General features: G+C 40.0%; 2 protein-coding genes across 3 annotated transcripts in view; one reads left to right on the top strand and one right to left on the bottom strand.

The window, feature by feature from the left end:
* Nucleotides 1–8,764, top strand: part of LOC118425956 (solute carrier family 13 member 5-like) — a 21,786-nt gene extending 13,022 nt beyond the window's left edge. The window contains exons 5-16 of one of the 2 annotated variants that reach the window (XM_035835126.1): nt 656–828; nt 1,071–1,146; nt 1,455–1,494; nt 1,982–2,118; nt 3,391–3,510; nt 4,258–4,365; nt 4,768–4,893; nt 5,179–5,276; nt 5,975–6,093; nt 6,448–6,609; nt 7,050–7,187; nt 7,512–8,764. In XM_035835126.1, the coding sequence (XP_035691019.1) occupies nt 656–828; nt 1,071–1,146; nt 1,455–1,494; nt 1,982–2,118; nt 3,391–3,510; nt 4,258–4,365; nt 4,768–4,893; nt 5,179–5,276; nt 5,975–6,093; nt 6,448–6,609; nt 7,050–7,187; nt 7,512–7,709 (1,495 nt within the window). In that variant the 3' untranslated portion in view covers nt 7,710–8,764. Of the gene's footprint in view, nt 1–649; nt 829–1,070; nt 1,147–1,454; nt 1,495–1,981; nt 2,119–3,390; nt 3,511–4,257; nt 4,366–4,767; nt 4,894–5,178; nt 5,277–5,974; nt 6,094–6,447; nt 6,610–7,049; nt 7,188–7,511 lie in introns of both variants that reach the window. The other variant, XM_035835125.1, reaches the window with a different exon arrangement.
* A 131-nt stretch (nt 8,765–8,895) lies between these two features.
* LOC118425958 (rhombotin-2-like) overlaps nt 8,896–10,474 on the bottom strand; it is a 4,122-nt gene continuing 2,543 nt past the window's right edge. Inside the window, exons 3-5 of the mRNA XM_035835129.1 lie at nt 10,101–10,225; nt 9,437–9,518; nt 8,896–9,050 (exon numbers count right to left, since the gene is read on the bottom strand). Of these exons, the coding sequence (XP_035691022.1) occupies nt 8,913–9,050; nt 9,437–9,518; nt 10,101–10,225 (345 nt within the window). The 3' untranslated portion in view covers nt 8,896–8,912. The remainder of the gene's footprint in view (nt 9,051–9,436; nt 9,519–10,100; nt 10,226–10,474) is intronic.

Here is a 10,474-nt window from a genome sequence, read left to right on the forward strand (position 1 = left end):
TTGACAGGAGGGCGCATTATCATATAGCCTATCCAACTGACAGTTATTTCACACAAATTCCTTTATAACAAATAAACACTTTAATACATTACATAAAAATACATTTGCAATATACATATTGTACAATAGTGTCTATATATAATACAAACATTAAACTATTTCATCATCATCATTTAACTAATAATTTTAACTAATCATCTGTTTGTGAGATAGCATATCAGCATCAACATGTGGCTTATTTGCAATACAAACTACATGTATTAAGTGGAGTCCTGGTACCCCCCATGCAGAGCCTTTTCACTTGGGCACGACAAAGTACGTATATATGAAGTGATTTAGGAAGGTACCGGCTTAATCACGTTAGAAAGCCATAATGAAAATGTGTAAAATCAGCATAATTCCTTTTCAAGTATCCCTATATTCCCCATGTGGAGCCCTAATTAACATAACCAATCAATCATAATATTTTTGACAGTTATGCATGGTTTACACACAAACAACAGTACAAAAAAATTCATGACTGTCCCCTGTATAATGGTGCGGTCCAAAAAGTGGTCGGTTATTAGAATAACCGACCACTTTTGAGGTTACTGCCTGATAACCCATGGGAAATGGGGGCCTCTGATTGGCCAACTCCATCTGGCTATATGATAATGTCAGTTACCGCATTCCTGTCCATGTGGATCAGCAACACAGCAACAACTGCCATGATGGTCCCCATCGCACAGGCCATCCTGACAGAGCTTCTCAAGGAAAAGGGGATGAAGCCTGAGGGACAGGTGGAGGACAAGAAACAGAACAGGATAATGCCTCTAGATGAAAACACAGGTATAAAAGATACATTCTCAATTGTATCAGTTATTTTGTCGCATGGATCTTTATTACAATTTATTGAAAAAGTTACGCGTAATTATAAAAGTGTAAACTTGAATATACCAGGATGTCAATGACACAAGTTCATAAATCATCGTATCCGTTGCATTAATTAAATATACCAAGTGCACAGATACGGGACATACTACTTTCACAGATTTAGTTTGATATAATCATTTACATCGCTTTTTCTTCAGGGCTGCTATCCACAACAACGTCTAAGAATGAACAAATCCAGGCACTGCCCCTGAAAAATATTGCAATGGAAAAAAGGTAAGCACCTCATCTCATCTATGCCTTAGCCTATCTATTCCACCGCTGGGGCACTACAGAAGATCTGGCAACCAGTCTCTTCTCGGTTTTCTAGATCTGAGCACATGTAGTATGTACCAGTGTAAGTCTTCTAGGGGGGATGTGTCTCCTTGATGCCTTTTAGTTAGCATCCATTCCGTGCATTACTTGTCGTTGAACTTCAAGATATTGGAAAGCGAAAAGTGATTATTCTGTTGTAATACCTCAAATATAGACTTTGTGAATAGATTGTATCTTTGTTTTTGAGTCACTTCTGTTTATCATTGCAGTGATCATGACGACGACGAGGCAGAGTTAATTGCAGATCAGGTAATGGTCCCGACAAATCTTATTTCCTACACGCGGGAGACAATGTTCTAGAAACAGACCACACATTGAATTTTCCATGTATTTTATACACTTCATTATTTCTGGTACATGAATTATGTATTCGCTGCTGTTACCTAGCTTCCGACATTAGATACTGACTGCAGTTACGGTCATTGTTGTTAGTATAACAAAAGTTCATATGTGTTTAGATAGCCAACAACTGTTATAAACAACGCTTCTTTGTCCCTTTCGATATTTGATGTAATTTCTTTTGCTGTAAGAATAATAACTGGTTACCCAGCATCCGAACACATGAAACCAAATGTCTTGTTCTTGTTGACGGCTATCCTGCGAATACTGCTAAGGTTTCATAAATTCATGATCATGCTGTTAACATCAGTTCTACTACGACGGACTGTATATTGGACGAATGAAAACAATTTTCATTGCTAAATAGTTCTAAGCGTACATCATATCTTGCCTACAGGTCCGGCCGTCAGTTGAGCAGGCAGATAAGAAGGCTAAAGGCCTGTTACTGTGCATCTGTTACGCAGCTAACATCGGAGGCACCGCTACCCTGATCGGAACGCCGCCGAACATCATTGCAGCACAGACGGCTCAAACGTAAGTTTCGGTCATGGGTTAGCAAATGTCATACTCTTTCATGATAAGTTTTATCTTTTTCATATTCCTTTGTTCAAAATGATCGGTATGAACAAGCAATCTTTGCAATAAAAATCTGTCGTATTATTAGTGATATCTCTTTCAAACACTCTGAACTTATTGCAATTACTGTACAACCAACAATTACGATGATTCACTGCTTCTGCTGTCAGGAGATGCCGTTGTAGAAACATAACGTTAATGATTGTTTTACGTCTGGTTACACATCAATGTACATCTTCAATATATTACAACTAGGGCTTTGTACCGGTGTGACAGCCCCCCTTTAGCGTTTTCGCCCCCCCCCCCCCAAGAGCAGCTGGTAATTATAACTACATATTACAGGTGCGCTACCTGGTACTATACTGCACCTGGGGAGTAACGTATATGGTGTGTTACCTGGTACCTATATGGCACCTTATTACTGTACCGTAAGATGTCATACCTCGAAAGTCGATACTATATCGTTCGATGCAAACATGACATTGAAATGAAGAAGACAATTTTTGCAGCTGAGATGGCATAAAAACAGTGCTACTGCGAACGTATAAATCAACACCGTCTATGGTACACGTCAGGTATATGTTTTCAATTTGTCACAGTGTTTTCTTTCTTGTGCTGGAAACATTTCCAAACCACTAACAAAAACACATGTGAATAATAGTTTCTCATTATAAACACTATCTACGCGCAAGTTGATATAGCTGTCGCTAAATGCTACACAAACACTGGTAAAGTACCAGTCTTAAGAAACACGGGTAAATGCATCGGTTCCGAAATCCCTGTCACACCGGTACGGCGCACCGGTAAAATTCAGTAGTCCGGGTGTTGGCCCGATTAGAAAATGAACAGACTATACGAGCACTACGGCGGCAGGCGTTCACGTGTTTTGAGGCTTATTGGTCCAAAAAATAGCAAGAGCGACGCAGGGGAGACTTGATAGCAATTTGTGTCAAGTTTATACAGTCAAACTTTGTCTACATTAACAGAGGCAGTTGGCGTTTTTTTACTTGAAGACAGCTTCCGTGAAGATAGGATACTCCACTAAACAGGAATGACCATTGTTTTGAGCATTGCCCATTTACAAACAATTAGGTCCAGGTTCAGGTCCGGACGGTCCTGAACCTGATCCTATGGACCTGAACCTGAATGTTCTGTACCGGTACCCACCCCTAATTACAACCAATCACACGAGTCGTATGAAAAATATAACTTTGACTTTCTTCTGCACAGCCTGTTTCCAAAGAGTCCAGGTATCGATTTTGTCAGTTGGTTCTGTTTCGCTTTCCCCACCATGGTGGTGGCGCTTCTGCTGGCGTGGCTCTGGCTGCAGAGGCAGTTCTTGGACTACAGGTAATGTACTACATCAATCCTGATTACTAATGATAATAATAATACGTTTATTGCAAGTTTATTGCAATTATAGCCCGAGGGCTAATAGAAGTGACTTAAAAATATAACTTTATTGCACAACAATTGTACGAGGTACAAAGTATGGCATCTACATAACTATAGTTCTATAGCTAAACTAACTAATACAGGAGTTGTAGTGTGGAATAAGTTTCTTACAATCATCGGGAGCTTTTACAATCATTTGAGGAATTTCTAATGTCTAAACCTTCTTTGATATATTTTCCTATATCTGCCATGCCAGGATTGTCACATGTCATAATAAAAATGACATACAGACGAAGGTACACAGTATACGCTCGTAGTTAATCAACTACTCTAGTCTAAATTCTAACGCGATTCGTATTGGGTTTGACTTCTTTTTTGACACAGTAGAAGGTCTAGACGAATGATCCCACCACATGTGTGGGTTTTGTGATATTAAGAGGAGGGTAGTTTCTTCTGTCTGTAAGCGTGGGAAGATTAGAATGGAGTTTGGTGACCTCTTTAAATAGCTCTTTTCTTTCTTGATCGTAGTTCTAAGGGACATGTCGAAATAAAATGTGTTTCGTCTTCTACCCTGTCCAGCATACAGTATTTATAGGTCCTTTCACACACAGGTAAATCCTTATCACATGCTACACACTTCCTTCCATATGCCTTTCAACTGCAAATCTGCATGTTGACGTGTGTATACGGTGTTTTCTGTAGCTGTGTGCCTAGCTGTATCAGCCGGAGAGGATGTAGTACAAGAAGAAACCAGAACACTGCAGCATATGAGGTAGTCAGGAGGCAATACGATGAGCTGGGACCCTTTTCGTGAGTGTTAAATGTTGATATACTACATGTATGTGTGTGTGTGTTTGTTTCGATATCAAAAGTTACAATATTTTATAGCGTGTGTGTGTGTACGCGCGCGAGTGCGTACAATGTATGTGTTTGCATGTGAGTGGGTGAGTGAGTGTGAGTGTTGGGGATGTATGTACCCAACGTATTATATTTTATAGTGTGTGTGTGTGTGTGTGTGTGTGCGTGTACGCGCACTCGTGCGTGTATGTACAATGTATGTATATGAGTGGGTGAGTGAGTGTGGGTGTTGGGTGTGTGTGTACCCAACGTTATGATATTTTACATTGCAGCATCGAATGGATCAAATATTGAATTGTAAACTGCCTAAGTGAATGCTATGAACCACTGTTTATGTACATCACCTTCCTGCAGGTTTGCTGAGTTGGTCGTCCTAAGCCACTTCGCCGTGTTGGTTCTCCTGTGGTTTTTCCGGGACATGGCCTTTATACATCTAGAGAACGGTCGAGCCGCGGGATGGACCTACTTCTTCGTGCAGGGGTGAGCAACTTTGAATTACAAACTTCATCTTTTTATGTCAATTTCCCTAATCTCCAAGCAGATCCTACAATGGCATAAGATCGTAGGACTAAACTGGCCAAGGAGTGTAGTCAGCTAAGAGGTGTACATTTGCCATGTAGAAACCCAATCCTGAGCTGGCTTCACTCCTCTTATGCTACCGTAGGATCTGCTTGGAGGTTATATTTCCCCCCGACATACTTTTGTTTAAACTGCCAAAACATCAACTTGGAATTTACCAAAATGTCTGTTGATATTTTTCTACAGCTATGTAACAGACTCATCAGCTGTTTTCCTGATAGCCCTGGCCTTGTTCGTCTGGCCGTCCAGACCCCCCAGCTTCTTGTGCCGCAGAGGGAATAAAGGTCTGTATAGATATTATCCTCACTTCAGATACTTAAATAGTTATTCATAGAAAATTTATATTCCTGACAGCTTTTGATAAACCAACTCTAACCAACCATACAGCTAGCTACATTTATACAATTACCAAGAAACGATAGGAAGTCGAATGTCCTAGAATAGATTAGACGTATATATGCATATATATATGTGTATGATTGTTCCCCATTGTTTACATGCTTATGATTGTTTACATGTGACCTGTACTTAGCCCAGTATGGCAAAAATGTGCAATAAAGGTCTTCATTCATTGATTCATTCATTCATTGATATTTGCGCAATGAATAAAGGGTAAAAGAGTCGCCCAAACTGTTCCAGCGGTCTGTAGAAAAGACGCTTAAGTTAAACTTAGCCATTCTGCTTATGCTCTTATATCAAATGGTGCTTTTGAACAACTTAATGTCATGTACAAATGTTTTAGCTTTGAATTTGAAGCGAAAACAAGAATGAAAGTACTTGGTTATATACAAACACTTGATTTATTTGGTGTATTTTGGGCCCTAGTATAATCATAAAGATATTCATATTGCTTTTAAAATTTGCCTACCTCTCCAATATTTTGCCAGTTGTAGCAGTTCCCTTTTAAGTTCCTCATTAAAATAGGCATATTGGGTTTTTATGCATGCAACATCAGTCGTCTTTGACGATTTGTTATCTTTAGATCTCCGTCCGTCTGAGCCGGCCCCGCCTATCTTAGACTGGTCAGCCGTAGAAGAGAAGCTGCCCTGGGAAGTCGTCATTCTACTGGGGGGAGGGTTTGCACTGGCAGACGGAGTCAAGGTGGGATTTAGTATTTTCACTCATCAATGCAGTGATCTATAGAATTGCCCTTTTTCAAGGGGTGGTGAAAGAGAAAAGTAGACTGTTGACATCTATTTTGCCATCGAAAATTTGGAGAACAGCCGTCCCAGATCTAGATAGTCCTGATAGTATTCTATGTTACAAGTGTAACCTTGACAATGACAGGCAAGGGGCCGGGTTGCGATGGTGACTTGAAGTATGCAATTTTTTATACATCTCAGTTAATTGATATACAAAAAAGCATGATTATCAGCATTACTTATGAACTTAAAATGTCTCGTGGGGGCACATGTTATTAAAGTCTAAGATAGTAACAGCCTGTTTGTTCCCAAGGTTTCCGGTTTATCGGAGTGGTTGGCCCAAGGTTTCCGGGGCATGGATGGGTTCCCTCCTCTTGTGATCGTCTTCATCGTCACTGTCATGATAGCCTTCACAACAGAGTTCAGCAGCAACACCTCCACCGCGGCCATCTTTCTGCCTATCCTCGGAACACTGGTGAGTTCGGGATGTTTATCAAGTTAAATAGATATAACGAAAGTTTACCTTTATCCACTGGGTTACCTATATCTTCTGTACAGGGTATTGAGGGATATAACGTTAAAGGTGGTTTCAAACTGTAATATTTGCAAAATACTGTATTGCAGTTTGAAACCACTGTCCGTGCAACAACAACAACACGATTTATTGACACGACAATAACTTTTTGAAATTCACTGTACATTGTACGTAAGTACAATGTACAGTGACATTTGTATGGTCAAATATAAACTACAAAAAAGTGAAAAGTGGATGCAAAATAAATCTTAAGACTCGACAATATAGGATAATAAGAAAACCTCCATACATTCAGGTGGGGCTAAACGCGTGTCACTGTCTTCACCTGAACTGAACTGACATTTCAACATTTGAGTTTATCATTTCCCTTTCCTTCCTAGGCGCAGGCTATCTGTGTCCACCCCTATTACCTAATGGTCCCGGCCACCATCGCCTCTTCCTTTGCCTTCATGTTACCAGTGGCGACCCCGCCAAACGCCATTGTTTTCTCGTATGGGCGGATCAAAGCGTTTGATATGGTGAGTTATTGTGGAAATATTTCTCTCAAAAAGCTTTTTTCCTTTGAAATTCTAACGGGTACTGTAGACGCAGTATTGATGATGAAGGCGTTTCCTTGAAATGCTGATACTCAATTTTGAATTTTCTGAACTTGTAAATGTTTTATTTCAAATTCACGCCCATGGGACCAATTGCAAGTGAAGAAAGACTAGATCATGAAATAAATGAATGTGGCCTAAATACATGTGGATAAACTAAGTTATAACATACAAATATTGTGAACTTGTATTGCGCTTTGATCTTATATATGGACTAACTCAACATGTTTCAACTTTCCGTTTCAGGCCAAGAGCGGTTTTGTGCTGAACTTGGTTTGTCTTCTGGTGTTGAACGTCGCTATCAACACGTACGGTATCCCGCTGTATAACCTGCACCAGTTCCCGCCATGGACCACCGGTACCTGTAACGTCACGACGGCGGGACCCTCCGTCACTCCCGCAAACATCACAACGCCAACACTTCTCACTAACGGGACACGCTGACAACTACACTCGCATCGATATTAATCATTTTTAGAGGACAAAAAAAAATACCGGGATACCTGTAACGTCAGGACGGCGGGACCCTCCGTGACTCCCGCCAACGTCACAACGTCAACACTTCTCACTAACGGGACACGCTGACAACTGCACACACTTCGATATTAATCATTTTTACAGAGCAAAGAAAAAAGATATAATGTCAGTTTTTGCACCAATTTTTTAAAGTGTAGATGTTAGTTAAATAGTTACGTCGCCTTCTGAAACAAATTTTCAAGTAGATGCTAAGATAGAATATCGTGATGTTTTTTGAATGACGACTCAAGTTTCTCTGACAGTTCCTTACCTCATGTAAGCAGATGAAAAGTTGTTAAGGTAAAACGAATGAAATGTACATATATGTGTACATATATCCTTAAGATACAGATTGCGCACAAGAGGTTAAGAGTACGTGGATGTATAATCATCATAAATGTACGTCCGACGGGCGACCAAGGCGTCCTCGCGCGACACCTAAAGCCCGTCCTTTTATACAAACTCAATTTTTGTTAAAAGACTTGGGTAATTCTTGATGTAAATAAAGATATCTGGCCTAGGTTGCGAAAGTGTTCGAAGACTTTAAGTGCAGGATCTTGCATATTTTTGCAGTTTTTAAGTGTACATATTAAAATACAAACAAGTGGGAACAAAATAAGCAACAAAAAAAAAGTTTGTGAATATATCAACATGTCGAGTTTAACGTATTGCTCACACTGCTGATTTCAAGGTAACATTCTCTGACATATTCATCTATTTTACTGTTACTGTACATACAGACAAGAGGGAATTTCAATCGTCTGAAATGAGTTCTCTGAACTCCGGAATTGCGTTATCACAGAATATGGTACGAAGAAGAAGAAGATAAGATACTAGTATATATTTAAGCTGGCAGTTAAAGGGAAGTGAAGACGTGGCTTTCAGCATTTGTGGAAAGTTCTCAATGTGTCATTATCGACTGTTATATACAGTCAGTCGTCTGAAATCAGTTCTCTGAACTATGGAATGACGTTATCACAGAAGATTGTGTTGTTTTCTTGTGTGTGTTTTTTTTTCAGTCATCTGAAATCAGTTCTCTGGACTCCGAAATGACGTTATCACAGAAGATTGGGCAAAGTTTGGCTCAGAACCCTGATAAAGTCTCAAAGTTTTTTTTGTGTTTTTTTTTTTTCAGTCGTCTGAAATGAGTTCTCTGAACTCCGGGATGTCGTTATCACAGAAGATGGTGTTCTCCAGCAGGACGTACTTATCTCCCACACAGAAGTTCTTGTTGCAGGTGAAGCACTTGAAACAGTCCAGGTGAAACACCTGAAAGAAGAAGAAAAACGTGGCTGAAGTATCTTATTGATAGAAAGAAATGTTGATGTGGGGGAAAAGGTAATATCCAGGTAGATGTTTGGCTGTTTCTGTTTAGAACCTATATTGATTCAAACAACAGTACAAGGATATATAAATAAACAACGAATGAGTACACGCACAGACACACCCACACATCCATATACATATCAACAACAATTGGAACATACATTTACTAGCTCCCCTTTCTAAAATGACGACTTAATTTTCTGACCATATTTTCTTCTACAAAGGTGATCTTCAATATTTATATGTTACAGAGAATAAACAATTGAATCCCCTTGAAAGAAATCCTTCGGATGTCATTATCTTGAGGAAAAAGCATAACTCATTTTTACCTTGTCAAGCGACCTCATCATCATTTCGTAGGCCCGGATGCGCTTTCCGCATGCGCAACAGATCCCATCTTTCCCAAACAACCTGGAAAAATAATCACAACTTAATCAAAACGTGACTAAATACATAAACACGCACAGAACAAGCGGGTTACTAATAAGTATGACTCGCGGTGAAAGAACTGTCGAGAGCGAATGGTATCTATGGAGTTCTTCTTAAAAGTTGAATTATAAAGTCACCGTGTGATGTAGCATATACAACGCAACATTATTTTGTACCATTGGACTCGGATCGGCTTTCACTTTTTTTTAGAAGTATTAAAGCTGATTCATTGTTATGCTGTGATCAAAGATCAGTACAATATGATAACAATTATGTCACGTATTATCCAACACTGCATGTACATCCGTGAATAACTTCATCAGGTTGGCAATTATTCATATAGTAAGGTTCTTTTAGCACAACCAGAAAATAACTTACATCCAACGTTTAGGTGTCTGTCAGACACCATCATCATCATCATCAAGTACTAGTAGTTTCCCGTCATTCCACCCTGATGATGGTGTCTGACAGACACCGAAACGTTGGATATAAGTTATTTTCTTGTTGTGCTAAAAGAACCTTACTATATGACTGCATGTACAGTTCCACCTCTCGTACACGTACCTGAGGTAGTCTCTCTTGCAGAGTTTCCTGCCGTATTTACTGTATAGATGTCTGCCCACTTCCCCCAGCCGACACCCACACAGGTCACATGACAGGCAGTCCTCGTGCCAATACTCGTCCATCGCCTGGTTGGAAAATTCGACATGGGTGAGCAACGACAACGATCGTGACAGGTCAACTCTTTACGGTACGTTCTCCTCTCCAAGCAGAGGTTGACACTCGGCATTCCAGAGGAACAACTAAATTGCGTCTATCTCCTCAGGTCGTTAGATGATGGTTCTGGCTACGATACAGGACAATCCATGCTACATACCTCGACTTGACGCTGTCCGTCCCCATCAAGGCCGCCCAGAAGAAAACAGTTTGTCGTGTAT

The sequence above is a fragment of the Branchiostoma floridae genome, chromosome 11 (assembly GCF_000003815.2).
Source record: "Branchiostoma floridae strain S238N-H82 chromosome 11, Bfl_VNyyK, whole genome shotgun sequence".
NCBI lineage: Eukaryota > Metazoa > Chordata > Leptocardii > Amphioxiformes > Branchiostomatidae > Branchiostoma > Branchiostoma floridae.